This window comes from Elgaria multicarinata, chromosome 2 (genome assembly GCF_023053635.1).
Source record: "Elgaria multicarinata webbii isolate HBS135686 ecotype San Diego chromosome 2, rElgMul1.1.pri, whole genome shotgun sequence".
Lineage (NCBI taxonomy): Eukaryota > Metazoa > Chordata > Lepidosauria > Squamata > Anguidae > Elgaria > Elgaria multicarinata.
This window is the reverse complement of record NC_086172.1, coordinates 28,499,353-28,515,966: the sequence shown is the minus strand read 5'-3', so window position 1 is coordinate 28,515,966 and position 16,614 is coordinate 28,499,353. Positions and strand designations below refer to the sequence as shown.

The following is a 16,614-nucleotide window of genomic DNA, read 5'->3' as shown; positions in this document are numbered from 1 at the left end:
TTGAGATCATCTAGTCCTAAGTGTAGCCACAAGAAATGCAGCCAGTAATAAAGGTCTAACTGAGAACTCTGCCAAGAAGCCACGGACATAATTTTTAAACTACAATTGAAGTTTGGAAAAAAAACCGCATTGGAAAATATTAGTATAACCCATTAATCCAAATTCCACAACCATTGCTTTCCTTTTGTGAGGCCTATTGCCTTTCCAACACTGTTTTGATTGCCAAAGGTGTCTTCTTCTAAAATTCATTTTGCATTCACAGTGAAGAGAGACTAATTTTGCTTATGCTTAATAAATGGTGCAAGTTGTTAACTGAAGCAACACTCAAATGACATTTCTCTCTGGTAAGTGTGTGCATGCATGACTGTTATATCTTCAGGGAAAATCCTGAGTGTCATGTCTAGCCCTGCTCTCCCTGGGTTGGAAGAAGGTGTTTCAGGTGATCAATCAGAATCAGACTCTGAAGGAGAGGAGTCAGCGCCAGGAACAGGCCAGCCTGTCCCAGTGAGGAAGAAAGCTCTCACGGGCTCTTCACCAGCTGGTGGTGAACTCTCTCCAGAGCTTTTCTCCTCAAGGACAAACAATACACAGTCAGTAGGAAGCCAACATTCTTCCGAAGGAGAGAACACAGAGAGGTTAGCTGATCCTAGAGTACGCTGCAGACTAAAATGGGAGAAGTGAAAGGAAGGCGAGAGGAAGTTGGCCCAGCTCGCATCGCATCAGAAGCCGCCTCAGAACTAGTCTCTCTGAAGTTAACGCATCTTGGGAAAAGGCTTTCCATTCTCCTTGAAAGGACAATTGTCTCGCTTAGTTTGCATAGTTTTGCCTAGGGGAAAGTTCCAAGAGATTAGACTCTCTTCAGGTGGGAAGAGATGTTTATTGCTTAAATAAAGCTTTGTGGATTACTTAGCAGGCCTCCTTATTGTCTCCCAAGAAGGCAGGAGGTTTTGAGAAACACGACACTGAGCTTTGGACATGCTCTAGATATTCCTTCAGAAGTGACCAAAAAAGGGCAAATGTCAAAAAAGAAGTGACTGCTGTGCCAGACTTTGAGTTTCTACTGGGAATTTCTACAACAGTCTTGTCAAGCAGGTCCCAGGGAAACCTGAACAGTGGGTAACAAAGCTACTCATGATCCATTACATGGGGAACAATATAATAATGCTGGCACTGGCTCAGGGTTACCCCCAAGTAAAACAGCTGTGTTTTTCCTTATTGACAAGAAAAATTCCAAGTTAAGCTACTCACTTCAACGTGGCCATTCAGAGCTGCATGGTGTAACGCGGTCCGACCCCCTCTGTCAGAGACATTGACACTGCTCAGAAGGGGAATGATCACTTCAGCACACTTCACAGCTTTATTTGCAGCTGCTACATGCAAAGGGGTCTGCCAGTTCTTGTCCCGGGCGTTGACATCGGCCGAATGTTTAATCAATACTTGCACTGCTTCCTACAAAGACAGCACAGTTAAACCTTACAAGTACGCATTTATTATAAATTACAGATTATAGTTATGAATCTTGAGTTTATGCTGAATGGTGGTTGTGTCACTCCTCTATTACAAAGAAACATCAATACCAAAAAGACATTCAATCATGCACCACCCATGTGCATTCTAAGGTAGTACAGACCCTTTTCTAGAATTTTAATTTAACTGGTTGAATTGTTGACACACTACTGTTGACACGCAACTTTTGGATAAATTCATATTGATACACGGTTTACACCATGATCCCAACTGTTTATTCAAAATTAAAACCTACTTATAGTTGAACTTATTATTTATTTATTATGCATTTATTCAATTTATAACCTGCCTATATACAAAGTACTCTTAAAAACTGGAAAAAAACGAAAGAACAACCTACTATGAAAACAATACAGTCTCAAAGCAGTATATTTCTTATTTCTGCAAAGAGAAATAAGAACTCTAAAAAGGGAAGGTCAGTAAGCACATTTCAATTGGCAGGTCATTCCACAGCTGAGGGGTGGCAAAGGAAAAGATCCTCTTGAGTGGGCCGCCAATCTCACATTAGGCAACCTCAGAAGACCTTTAGTGGCAGACTGGGACATAAGGGAGGAGGCGCTTACTTCCTGAGCCAGTAGAATTAGGGTTGAATCTTTAGGCACATTTAAGTAATGTATTTACCAGATTAATCTAGACTATACAGTAGTCAATTCATGGCATCCCTTGTACTTAATATTATGTATGGCCGTGTCTTGGCGGCATCACGTCTGCGCCCCAAGGCCTCAAACTCCCACATTGGCGCTCCTTCCCATTATCTGCATGGGAAGAAGCACAAGTGCGGGTTTTGTGTGAAGGGGCCGCTGCCACCCTTGTGCACCCAAGCCCGGGCACACCACGGGACATTGCACAGGCGCTCAGGGGGGCAGCCGTTTTGGTGCTTTTTTTTTTAATCTGTAAACGTGAAACTTTGGATTTACAGATAGGAAAAGAAAAAACAACAGGGGGAGGAATGGGGTGTTCTGGTTCTGCATAACCACTTCCATTTATTTATTTATTTATTTATTTATTTATTATTTTTTTAAAAACGATGGTCCGCAGAAGCATAGAGGTGGCCCAGCGGCCATTCGGCACGCTGGGCCACCCCTTCCCCAGTTCCCCTCTCCCCAGTTCTTAAAAAAAAAAAATTACTTTAATTTTTTTTACTTTTTTTTTTTAAAAAAAGTGATGGTTCATGGAGGTGGTCCAGCGGCCATTCAGCTCACTGGCCTGCCCCTCCTCCTGTCCTGGCTGAGCAACCAATCAGGGTGAGGCATTGGCCGGGATATGCCTCTGCTGCAATGCCGGGGCATGGCGACAGATGGCAAATGCGCGTCTGTGCCTTGCTGACAGGAAAAACACGCGGTAAGTAGCCAACTTTTTTAAAGCGGAGCTTTGGGGTTTTGCCTCTGGGTGGCTTCACGATGGCGGCTACATCATATATCTGTTGCCACTACGGATCCACCCTGGAGCAAACCCCTCATCAAGACGTACCCTATGTCTGTACTTTGTACACAGGGATGGATAACATACTTAGCTTTCTCAGCTAAACCACCCGGTAATCAGTTTTCTTTTGGAAGGTAGTCTACCAATATTTACAATGAAGACCTTTTCATGTACAATGAAATCGAAGATGAAATATTTATTTTTATTTTATTTATTATTGCATTTATATCCCGCCTTTTTTCCTCCAAGGAACCCAAGGAGGCGTACTTAATCCTCCTCTTCTCCATTTTATCCTCACAGCAATAACCCTGTGAGGTGGGTTGGGCTGAGAGTCTGTGACTGGCCCAAAGTCATCCAGTGGGTTTCCATGGCCGAGTGGGGACTTAGAACCTGGATCTCCCAACTCCCAGTCTGACACTCTAGCCACTACGCCACACTGGCTCTTCATGACCTCTGATGATGTTGTATCATTACCAGTCATTGCGTACCACATACCTTTGTCCCTGCCAATGTATAAATATTTTAATAATAGTAGTACAATAATTCTGCAAATGCCAAAAATAAACATCATCCAATAGCAAATACTAAAACTAAATACTAAAACTACATACATCCAAAAGGCCCGGAAAAGTACATGTTAATATTTCACAACATGGCTGTTTTCTGGAGAGCTCAAAACTTACTGATATATGGATTTGCAAAATAAAAATGCAATTTTCTTTGGCTTTTTAGTGTTTTATAAAATTACTAAAACGTCATCCAATAGTTCTATAGTGGTTTTGTTGGGGGTTTTATTTGTTTATTTCTGAACATCTAACAGGATAGTCACAAGCAAAAAGCTTTGTGATATGTAAGTGCTATTATTTTTATTTCTTATCAATTTCATCTTTATCAACAATGCTGATGAATAACAACTGCATCCAATTTGCAAGATTTCTTGGATTATCAATAATAATATTTTGTTGTCAGTGTGATTCAGCAGCTTTACCGAAAATTCATTATTTCAATTTATTAAAAAGCATTCCTAGGCTATAGGGATGCAAAGTGGGGTGACATTGAAAATATAACCTGAGGAAACAGAGTTTGAAGGATTCCTTTGGTTTCTAGACAACATTTGTTGGTTCAGCAGAAATGGAACTAGTTTATAACTAGAGACTGGCAAATGCACATGCTAAACATCTACTTAATGGCCTTAAATGTGTGTTGTTCTGGGGTATTCTGAGGGGGGAAATTGGTGGCCCTCACTGGCAGCCATTTCCCCCCAGAATGACTTCTAGAATGACTGAATGTCCAGGAGATTTTTGGAGGGAAAAGATGGCTCCAGGGTAAAGGCACAGAAGCAGATGTGCTCTCACTGCTGTCAGCAACAAGAAAACCCCGCAACTCCCAAAAGATACAAGTGAGGACTGAATGGGAGTCCTTAATGCATCTGGCTGAGAATGAATGAAAACTGAATTAAACTGGCCTCATTCAGTTCAATTGTTCTAAAACAAAACAAAAAATCAGAAGCTTAAATCCTTCTGGTTCATATTCCTGCTCAATTACTAACTTCATGCAAGGGAGCATTCGCTTGGGCAAGTCACTACCTTAGTCTTAGCTCTTTATAATAAGCTACCATATAAGCTGCTATATAAATAAGAGAGAAAGGAATCGACCAACTCTTAAAATAGTGAAGAATCATTCTGCCCACAAGAAACCACATTCATCTCTTCAACTCATGTACTACTTAATGTAACTCTGTTATGCACTTGGCTGAATATCCTTTGTGCATAGTTAAAATATACAATCAGTGCCATTTCCCATGCTGAATTGACATATAGCACTTCCATTTACCCCATCTACAGACACTTTGCAAGGTTCCCTTTCCCCAGGATGGACTGGTTCTCGCTTATATGTCATCATCCCATCTCTCATCATTTAATGATTCTTGGCAAGATGTATTAACTGTCTCCACTGCAAAACACATGCCCCCCCCCCCAATCTCCTTCATCTCCTGTCTTCCTTGACACTTAAGTAAAACAGAACACATGATGTGACACCATTGCATTGTGAATTTCCCCTCTCCCGTATGTGGCTGGTGCTGGAGAAATCTCACATCATGCATTTTTTCTTAGTAAACATTACTGGAGACAGCAGGAAGAGGAGATGCAGGGTCACTGCTTTCAGCAATTATAACACATGAGTTATAATGTGCATTTCCACTGAGTGACATCAGATTGGGTGATATGAACTTTCCACCTGAGGCAATAATCTGCAGTCAGTGACGGCCCCCTTCACACATTAATTGTGTGAAGGGACTGCACATGAAGAAAGGGCCAGTAGAACTGCACCACTGGCTCTGAGTCCACACGGCTTCATCAGCCCAACTCCTATGCACATGGCCTTTGCAGATGTCCACATCAATGCATGGCTGTTGGATGTTGGAGAAGATATGGGGAGCATATTTTAGTAGCAAGTATGCATCGGGTATCATGTGTAGGTCCAGCCTCAAAGAAAATATTTTGCAGTGGAGACAGTTAATACAACTTGCCAAGAACCGTTAAACGATGAGAGATGGGGTGATATGTGTGTGTAAACGACAGCCAGCTCAACCTGGGGAAAGGGAAGCCTGCAAAGGGTCTGAAGATTGGGCAAATGGAAGTGCTCTAGACACAGAGTTCTATAGACATGTCAATTCAGCATGGGGAGCAGTGTGACCTCAGAAGTGGCGCCAGCCACATGGTCCCACTGTCCTTTTATTTGCGTGGACCCCCTTCGCAAGGGGATTAATGACAAATATAACCATATATGTACTGAGAGAAATAAACTTATGATGGAAAAAGACAAAAAAAGCGTGCACATAATCTGAATTCCACACCTCTATTTTAGTGTTTGAAGGGTTACGGTTGAAATATATATTAAAAGGATTAGAAACCATCAAGTCAGCCAGACTGTCATATTCAATAGAAATCACCAGCTCTGACATGTGAAATAAACCCAGCAGATTGCAATTCTGGGTGTTAACAATCATAGCAATACCTTTTTGCTTTTTATAGGTTGATGTTTAATCTTTGCTATTAAGGTGGATGGGTTCTCTCCACACACACACACACACACACACACACACACCTTCTATTGTTTCCAAGCATTTGTGTTCCATTAGAGATTTCTTTTGGTGGGCTTTTGCTAGAGGCCAGCAGCTGGGACACTCCAACAGTAGCTAAACAATACTTGAGTTCAGAAATGAGCTCCAAGGATTCATGCCTCCAGGCTTGGCAAGTGCTCAGATTGTTGCAGAGGCAAATCCATCAATCTCTGGAGAAAAGCCAAGCTTTTGACTTTTTTAAAAAAAGAAGGCTCTCTCAGCAGGCAATTCACCAGCAAGCATGGTGGTGGCTCAGCGTTCGAATGATGAAAACTCAAACAAAAATGGCAGCTTAGAAAGGGGTGACAGCATCAGTGAAAATTCAGTCATGCCTGGTTATTTTGTGTTTCCCTCACTGGGCCCATTCAGAAGACACCTTAAACCAGGGCTTTAAACCACAGTGGTTAAGCTAGAAAGCCAGGTTGTGTTCAGAAGAATAACGCTTTTTGCTTTGTTCACCATGGTTAAAGCTGTGGTTTAAGGTGTCTTCTGAACACAGCCCATCTTTCTGGCTTAACCATCGTGGTTAAAGCCATGGTTTAAGGTGTCTTCTGAACAGGGCCATTGACTAAGTCTGGAGTTTGAGACAAGGCAAAAAGAGGGGAAGAAAGCTACATTCTGCACCCTGCTGTCAAAAGAAATAAAAATAAAACAATAGATCCATAGAATCTGAAGAGATGGATGGAAGGGACTACAGGGATAAATCTCGTCCCAATCTTTGAAGTAAAAGTTCTTAATAAGGACATATATTAGTTGCTCATGAGAAGTGTTCCATTAATCCTCCTTACTCTGATTTTCATTTTATCTTAATTCTGTTTGCCTGTAATCCCCTTTCTGGCTGTACAAAGTAGACATTGGACAATAACTGGTAGTGTTCAAACAAACAAAGGTTGGATGGTCCCACCTGCAAAGCAGCTCAACTAGTACTTCATGTTCCAACAGGGCACAGCCATTTAGTGACCAATGCCACACAAAGTAGGGCATTTTTCCTTAGTTGTTTTAGCTGTAACAGATTAACATGGCTACAACTCTGGAAATTGTTACAATGGAGGATATCCTTGATAGATGCCTTTCCTGCTTTTTGTTGAACACTGAGAGAGGTCCCACAAGTCTCTGAAACAGGCAATTAGTTCCAAAGGTGAACTATCCTTCCATCCTGGAAGCTCCCCATTCTGTTTAACCTAAATCTGCTTTCCTTTCTATTTTGAACCATTGCTTTTTGTCCTCTTGTGGAAATAGAGACAGAAGGGCTGGCCCTACCAATAAAAACAGTGGCCAGGGAGGGGATAGGGCTATGCGTGCCATGCAGCCTGCCCTGAGCCCCCTGAGCTAGTCTGCTGCCCCAAAGTGTGCGCGTGTCTTTGTCCTTTGCTTCAGGCAACAAAATGACATTCTGCTGCAAGCGCTCCAGATCGGGGATGGGGAAGTCTAAATACATTAGTCCAATGCAGGCATCAGGCATTCAGAAGCAAAATGCCTCAGGGTCCCCTTAATCACTGGACATACCCTGCCCATTGTTCTCAAAAAGTTAACACAATGAAAATGGCTGCAATCCCATACACAGCTAGACTGTTTAAGCCCCATTGATTTCAAAGGCATTAAAAGCAGCCGAAGGTTGGAGACAGACCATTCCTCTGCTCCCAGAGCTGAAGGCATCATGATCGAGGCCTTGCTGCTCCTGATGTGCACACTCAGCCCAGTACCATCATTGTCAAGCAAGCTTGGCAGGATTTTGCAGGGCTTTCCAAACTTGCAAAATCAGTTTGACGAGAGACTGCTGGACAAACAAACAAAAGGAGTGTGTACAACAATAGGTCTATCATGCCACTCTCTGGCAAATGGCTGTCAACCTCCAAACTAACTGTGCACAGGATTGCTGCCCAGACCCAGCAGATCTCTAGGGAATGCTCCATTTATGTCAAGGTTATTCCACTGCCTTATTATCTACCGTGTACCGCTTCCTGCTACGCTGCAAATCAAGTGTCACATTAAGGACGATCCTCAGCCAGGATGTTGGAAGGCAGTGGCTGACTATTCCTGCTTCAGTTCAAAATAAAACTGCTTTCAGCAAAAGCTGCACTCTTCCTTCCTATAATGTTTGACTTTGGATGCCTTATTGGCTAATATGAAAAACCATCATATGTGACTAATTCTATTGGTGATCAGCAGGCACTGAAGAGGTCTATCTCACTTAAGGGTGGCAGTTGAAATGCTAACTTATGGTCTGCGGCTCACAATTAGAGCATAACTAATTAATAGATGGAAGCAGGCAAAGAAACCTTCTAATCTTCTGCTCCTGAAATAACTGGGACTTGGACATTCCGCAATTGCCTCTCTGCCTGCTCACGTTCAAAAGAATAAACGCTTCCCCATATGGGGTGAGTTTCTGTTGCATTTTTGTTTGGGAGACCTACTGCAGAGAACCTCAATTGTCAGACAAGACCCACCCAGAGGAGGAGCAACCCCTGACAAGGTGGTGGCAACTGGCTGTTTCCTGGCCCCAGCAAGACCAAGCGGGGTGGGAGAAGTGATCTCACCCATGCAAACCACACATCATTGGCTTTTTGGGCTGGCTGGTTGCTCAGCTACCTGTGCCACTAACAGGGATAATTAGGAGGTTAAAGTATGCAATGCAATCCATACAAGCCTCGCAGACAATAACAGGGGTGGTCCACCATATTTCCAATTATACACCCGAAGTCTAATGTGAAGAAGCTTGGGTATTTTATTATTAAAACTATTATGCAGAAGCACTCCCAAGTCTTGAACATTATATGACTTAAATGAAACTTGCACACAACTAGTACCCCACTAAGCAGAAAGCAGCCCATTAGCCATAGATTGTGGCAATCAAACTTCTAGATGAGCCGCCTTCTTTTCGTAATCAAGAATGGGCAGCAAAGGAGGCAATTTACTGAGCCCTTTGAAGGCCACGACATGTGGCTTGTGGGCTGTGTCTAAATCAGCAGAAGGAGCATTCATATGGACCCTGGACAGAGTGGGGGGGGGGCATAGGATAGCTCATATTCCTGGATCCAAGGTTGGAGTCAGCAAGGAATCCAAACTCCCGTCCCACTCTCTGTCGCAACTGGCACAGAGATAACTATGCCAGCTGTCTCTCCGAGGTTTCAAAGGTAACCTCAGAGAGGAGGGAAAGGAGGCGTGTGGGTGAAGGGGAGGGGAATGGAGAGGCCAGCTGACGATATATCCTTGGGCCTCCCCAGCCTCTTTCCCTCCTGCTACGCAGAGCCCCAGCTAGATGGGCAAAAAAGCCCATCTAACGAAAATGCAGAGTTGGGGGAGCATTGCAGCAAAGATCGCCTCCACTGCTCCTGCTGTTCTGCATTGGATGGCCGTAAGCCTTTGAGTTTGGAGACTTATAGCCATTCTGTTAGGATTGTACCTTAAGGTAGCTTTGAACAAGATGGAAATAATTACAATTGGCTTGTTATGTGGCCTCAAATGGTGTCCATACCCCTTCCTCCCCTTCCCCCAGTCTCTCAGGTACACAGCTAGTTCCATGGCTACTGAATATATAAAATATATAACATATATTTTTCAAGTACCTTAACTTGCAATTTCACAAACAGATGGATATTTAAATTGTAGCATTTCTGGAACACAGGTATGAGCTATGGGATCACAGTAGTACTCATTAACAATCCAACAATGATATTTTTAAAACTTTCCCAGTGAAATACATAAAGCACGTGCTGCCCAAGTCTTGGATATATCACTCACTTCACTCCTTGAAGCAACTGCACGGTGAAGAGGAGTCAGCCACATGTTGTCCTTGGCATTGACACGAGCCCCTGCAAATTAAAAGGACGCATCTTTAGCACAAAAGAGATATTTGGCATTAAGAATTCTATTGCAAACATGTGACTCAGGGTGCACAGAATAGTATGCAAGCAGAATGCACTCCAGGCCTTGCAGCCTGATTTATTTATTTATTTGCATTTGTCACAGTGTGGTTGAGAGCAAGACTAATTGCCCTTTGATAATTCTTGACAAAACCTGGAGAGCTGAGCAGAAAAGATGAGTAAGTTGGAAAGATCCGTTCGGAGCAGGAATGGGAAACCTGAAAGCCCCAACTGCAGTTGAAAGCTTTCAGAGGCAACCAGAAAGCTCAACAATCACAGCAATTTATGCCCCGTGGCAAGTGGAAGATGTTTCAGCAGCCACTGTTCACTTGGAATGCTGCAGGGCAAGTTACACACCCCACCTGCAGTCAACATGAATGCCTGCACTGATGGAGTGTTGCTCCTGCACCTCCTATTATGTGGACACCCATTCCTGCACAGATACTTATCTCTCTTGGCCAAAGCTCTTTATTTATTGGGTTTAGAAAATTTATATGCCACTTTCCATTTTTATTTTTAAAAAATCTTGCTTTATTAGGTTTATTGTCTAATGCATTAAGAAGCTAAGCACATTCTTGTTCTATCACTCCAGCATGAGAAGGTACATCTAATCTAAAAAAAACACCCAGCTATGCACCAGTCACATTATCCCCCACTCCTCAAAGAAAATCCCTACCATTCCGTGAATATTTACTGACCTGGTTCACACATAATGCTAATCTATGGTTCTTTTAACCCACAGGTTGTTGAATTCTCGGTTGTCATGATGTGTGAATCCAGCCGCGCTAACAAACCGTGGTTTTTTTTAACACAAACGACCCAGAAAGAGAACCCATGGTTTGTTGTTGGGTTGTAAACTCTGGTTTATTTAAACCATGGGTTGTTAGTGAGTTGTGTTGCTAGGCTACAAAGGTGGTGAAGAACAGTGGTTAAAAAAAAAGCCAGCCACTCTACATGCCTACACTACAGTGGTGCAAAGGTATTTGGCATATGGGGAGAGAGTGGGCAGAAGAGGAGAGAAACAAACATCTCAGGGATTGAGAAAATAAACTATGGTTTGTTCTGTCATCTGCCAGACAAAGCCTGGGTCAAGAAAACACAGATTAGCCTTATGTATGAACCAGGTCACTGAATGCTTTTCTTCCCCAGAGCCAAATGTTATTTTGCAATATGGAGAGGGAAGAAGCCTCTTCGTTGTCATCCCAGCCCCTCAAACCATACGGTGTACATTTTCTTCTCACAGAAATGTGAAGAATGGCCTTCCAAAGTTAAAATGTGATTTGGGCATTTGTTCACTGATCATCCTCCAAAAAATGAAAGAAAAAAGGTAGAAAACAAACCCTGGAAGCAATTTCTCCTTGGTAGTTGTTGATCTACTATAACTACCAAAAGAAAAAAGAAACACAACCGTAACAGCAACAGAGCTTCAGACCACAGTGGAGAAATAAGCAACTGTGTTATCAGCTTTATCAGCTTTTGGTTTCCACATCCTCTTCCTCTGCAAGCTTTGCACAGTTCTGTTTAACTAACAGAGAGGAACAATCTGCAAGTCTTGTTTAACCTACATGTACTTTTGAAGCAGTTATTCAAAATTGCCAATGAAGAATTCAGCCCCCTCCAAAAAACGGAGGGCCATTCTAGTTAGTTACAACCTTAAAAAAAAAAACACCAAAAAGCCAGAGTCCCTTCAGGACCTGATGTTAGGACTTGCTGCCTCACACATCATGTCACTGTTACATTCTCTCCCCCAAGGTAACAGAGCTGGCCTCTGCATCAGAGAGACAGGGCTAGGGAAAAGCAAAACCTCCCCCTCCAAGTGCCCCCTGCCATGCCACTTAACAGATGTTCAGAGCCCTGACAGCACTGCCTGCGTGAGGCTCCAGGCAGCCTCTGCGCTGCAGAGTAGGCAGGGAAAACACATAGCAATGGTAACCTTTCAGAAAGCCTAGGGCAGCACTGTCACAAAGCTGATCACCCAATAACACATTTAACAATGGCCGGCAATAAACAGGCTGCACATGTGGCGTACCTTCTCCCTCATGCCGTTTTAAAGGGCCAGTTGATCCTTAAATAAGGGGGTGCACAAACTTTTGGCTCCTGAGGCCCACACCCAGTGTCCGCTGGGGAATACACATGTGCTTACACATAGATGTGTGCATGCACATGTGCGGCCCCTACCCCCCCCCCCCCAACCAACACACACACACACATCAACACACACTGGGATGGGTGGGTTCAAGATCACTGGCACCAACGAAGGCTTTTTAAAAGCCTAAATGCAGCCCCCTGGGGGCAAGCAGGGGAAATCTCTTATCCTTGATGAGTATGTCAGCTGAGTAGGGATCCCAGAGGTTCTTCATTCATAAACTTAGGAGTGAACAACTAGTGGCCCTTCATATGTTCACATGTTACCCACTTTGTGGCCCACAAGACGTTTTGGAGAGCCACAATTCCCATCCACCCCTAGCCAGCATAGGCAATGGTGAGGAAAACATCTGGAGGGCCACAAATTGCCCACCACTGAACTGAGGCAACACGGCTACATACTGTCATGTCTAGCCCTCCTCCCCCTGGTTTGGCAGAAGGTGTTTCAGGTGATCAATCAGACTCTGAAGTAGAGGAGTTGGCACACAGGCCAGCCTGTACCAGTGGGGGAGAAAGCTCTCACGGGCTCTTCACCAGCTAGGAGTGAACCCTCTCCAGAGCTTATCTCGTCAAGGGCAAATAATACACAGTCAGTGGGAAGCCAACATTCTTCCGAAGGAGAGCGCACGGAGAGGTTAGCAGATCCTAGAGTACGCCGCAGACTAAAAGGGGCGGAGTGAAAGGAAGGAGAGAGAAAGTCGCTCAGCTTGCATCAAGTCAGAAGCCGCCTCAGAACTAGTCTCTCTGAAGTTAACGGGTCTTGAGAAAAGGCTTTCCATTCTCCTTGAAAGGACAATTGTCTCGCTTAGTCTGCATAGTTCTGCCTAGGGGAAAGTTCCAAGAGATTAGACTCTCTTCAGGTGAGGAGAGATGTTTATTGCTTGAATAAAGCTTTGTGGATTACTTAGCAAGCCTCCTTATTGTCTCCCAAGAAGGCAGGAGGTTTTTGAGAAACACGACACATATCATTGGGTGGGTGTGTAGTAAACGCAGTGATATTCTTATTGTATACATGCCTTCAAGGGTTTTTAAAAATGTATGTACACCTGGCTATAACACTGTCATAACAAAACTACCACTTCCCCAAGTTTCTCATAGCCTATGAAAAATGAGAAAATAAAAATGAAATGAGCATATGAAGCTGCATTTTACTAAGTCAGGTAATTTAGGGTGACCATATGAAAAGGAGGACAGGGCTCTTGTATCTTTAATGGTTGTATTGAAAAGGAAATTCCAGCAGGTGTCATTTGTATATATGGAGAACCTGGTGCAATCCCCTCTTCATCACAGCAGTTAAAGCTGCAGGTGCCCTGCCCTCTTTTAAATCTGGTGACTCTAGTATAGCTCCTGCAGCTTTAACTGTTGTGATGAAGAGGGATTGTCACCATGTTCTCCATATATACAAATGACACCTGCTGAAATTCCATTTTCTATGCAACTGTTAAAGATACAGGAGCCCTGTCTTCCTTTTCATATGGTCAGCTTAGGTAATTGGCTCATCTAGACCAGGGGTGGGCCAAAGACAGATAACAACATAAGAAGAGCCCTGCTGGATCAGACCAAAGATCCATCTAGTCCTGCATTCTGTTCACACAGGGGCCAACCAGCTGTCGGCCAGGGACCAACAAAGCAGGACACAGTGCAATAGCACCCTCCTGCCCATGTTCCCCAGCACCCTCCTGCCCATGTTCCCCTGCTGTATATAGGCTAGGGAGACCATATGAAAATGACAGGGCTCCTGTATCTTTAACAGTTGTATTGAAAAGAGAATTTCACCAAGTGTCATTTGTATATATGGAGAACCTGGGGAAATTTCCTCTTCATCTCAACAGTTAAAGCTGCAGGTGCCCTGCCCTCTTTTAAATCTGGTCACAGTATAGCTGCAGTATAGCTCCTGCAGCTTTTACTGTTGTAATGAAGAGGAAATTTCACCAGGTTCTCCATACAAATGACACCTGCTGAAATTCCCTTTTCTATGCAACTGTTAAAGATACAGGATCCCTGTCCTCCCTTTCATATGGTCACCCTAATATAGGCTTACTGCCTCTGATATTGGAGGTAGCGCATAGCCACCAGGACTAGTAGCCATTGATAGCCTTCTCCTTCAGGAATTTATCCAACCCCCCTTTTAAAGCCATCCAAATTGGTGGCCTTCACTACATCTTGTGGGAAAGATCTCAGGATGTTTTGGACTTTAACTCTCAGAAGCACTTGCCAATATGGCCAATGGTCAGGAATGTTGGGAGTGGAAGTCCAGAACATTTGGAGTTCTGCCTTCTGCTCACCCCTAACCTAGACCAGAGCTCCTAAGATTTTGCTAACTGTGGGTGGAACCACGTTGGGTTGTTTTTTAAAAAATAACTAAATAAATGCATGAGCAATAGCCACATCAGGAGTTAAAAATAACAATAATACCAGGTGCAAGGGTGTTTGTCAATTTTCATCAGGACCACAGCACACAGAGAGGGGAGGTTTAACCCTTATCTTATCAGCCATGATTCCAATGACAGAGGAGGGCCAGGTTGCTGCAATTAACATCAGAAAAAAGGCTCCCAGTGACACCATTGAGAACTATTTTTCCTAATGCCAATTGTGGCACTGCAGGTGTTTTTTTTTTTTTATCAGGACTGCAACTGGGGAAGGAAGGGTTAATCCTTCCCTCCCTGCACATTGCAGTCCCAATGAATATCAGCACCCTTCCCCCGCCCCATGCCTGGTATTAAATTTTATAAATTTGAGATGTGGCAGCCAGACATGCAATTAAAGTAAAGTGTGGTTTAATTTTTATAATTAGGGATGTCAGGGAACCTCCTGCATGGAAAACATGTGTTCTACCACTTCGCTGTGCACAAATATAGACAAGGACTTTAAAAATCCCTTTCCCACTCCTCCCCATCATTTCAGTCTAACCAGGCAATGCCAAACCCTCGGACAGCAAAAAAAACAACTCATAGCCATGCTGACTTCCCTTTCACATTACCATTTTTACACATCAGACGGCAGGCCTTCTACTTTACCTCTGAATAATTTCTGTTTTAATGGTAACCTAGAGGCCCATTTTTGGTATGTCTCAATGCACAGGACATATGCTTTATTCATTAGATGCTATGTTTATTTGCACCTCCACCAGTTCATATGCCACAAGTCTAACTATGAGCATATTTCACCAAATGTCTCTCCTGAGCCTTGTATGAAATTCAATAGGCCAATTCTTCTTTTTTTTTGCAGCGTCTACCCTTGACTACAATATTGCCATTGGCAGTAAATCTTTCTTGTGCTCCTTTAAATTAAAAAAAATGCAAAAGATTGAGAGAGTTATGCTGTCTGCTGTTTACACTGGTCATGTGCATCCCTAAAGCTTTGTCAAATAATGTAGGGCATTTTTAAAAAATGAAATTAACAAAAGTGAGATTTTATTGGTAGTTTGATAGGCAGGGTCTTGCTTCTCATCCAGCAGGTCACTACAGCAAAGAAATTTATGAATCATAACCTTGGGCTATTCCAAGGGGGTACAAGCAGCCGATGTGCTGCATGAATGATGATACTTCAGAGGCTTAAAAAGGGAAAACAGCCAGAAAACAAACACAAAAAATATGGTATCAATCCCAGCCACAATCCTTAGTTTTGCACAAGACCTCATAAAACATGATTGCGTGCATTGTATATATTTTTGCTCATCAGGAGAGGCGAATCATTCAGGCTACAACCCCACATAGATACAACGTGAACAGAAGTTCTATTGGTACCAAGAAGACACAGGTGCTGGTAAAGAGGTGAATTCATTTTATAGGATTGAGTTTAAAGTAATAGGGTCCACTTCTGTCCCTTACGCTTTCAGTACTTATCTAATGAACTATTTTTAAAAATGAAAGACATGAAGGTATCTTTGCTAAATATCTACGATGCTGGGCAAATATAACCCACACATATCGTAGGCAAGTTTATCTAGTTTAAGCTCTATTGCGCAAATGGCCCCACGCACTGGGGGTGGGGGGCGGTGTAGTTTTAAAATTGGAAAACATCAAGTTCCTATTACTATGGAAAACAAATATGGGTAAACTGCCTACAGACTTCATGTAACTAAAACAAAGACCATTCTCCCCATAGCTGTTATGTCCTGTTCATGAGCTAGCAAATTGGTGCTTAGAAAAAAGGTGCCTTGTGATTGATACACCACTCTGATATCACAAATAATTATGTTGTGCTTGCTTTCTAAATAAGTGTGTCAAAGGAATGATCACAGATGTAATTTTCCATAGCTGTTGGTTTTATTTTAAATTGGCATGTAAATAAATTCTGGTAATGAACCAAGTTTATAAAATTTTCTATATATCAGCATTTTAAAAGTCTTTTAAAGATAAATCTTGATATGGTGGCAACCTTGTATAAATGCTGTTATATATACCTCTAATACAATATTACATATTTCTATACTGAATCTATGTTGAATGAACCCCTGCTGGTGTGGATGGCATTGTGAACCGCCCAGAGAGCTTCGACTATGGGGTGGTCTATAAATTTAATAAATAAATA

The 16,614-nt window shown here is 42.8% G+C and overlaps 1 protein-coding gene across 6 annotated transcripts in view; it reads right to left on the bottom strand.

Annotated features, from left to right (window-relative positions):
* The window catches only part of ANKRD44 (ankyrin repeat domain 44), a 165,073-nt gene that overhangs the window by 72,057 nt on the left and 76,402 nt on the right, over positions 1-16,614 (bottom strand). For all 6 annotated transcript variants that reach the window (XM_063116225.1, XM_063116226.1, XM_063116221.1 and 3 more), the window contains exons 4-5: positions 9,815-9,885; positions 1,249-1,449 (exon numbers count right to left, since the gene is read on the bottom strand). In XM_063116225.1, the coding sequence (XP_062972295.1) occupies positions 1,249-1,449; positions 9,815-9,885 (272 nt within the window). The remainder of the gene's footprint in view (positions 1-1,248; positions 1,450-9,814; positions 9,886-16,614) is intronic.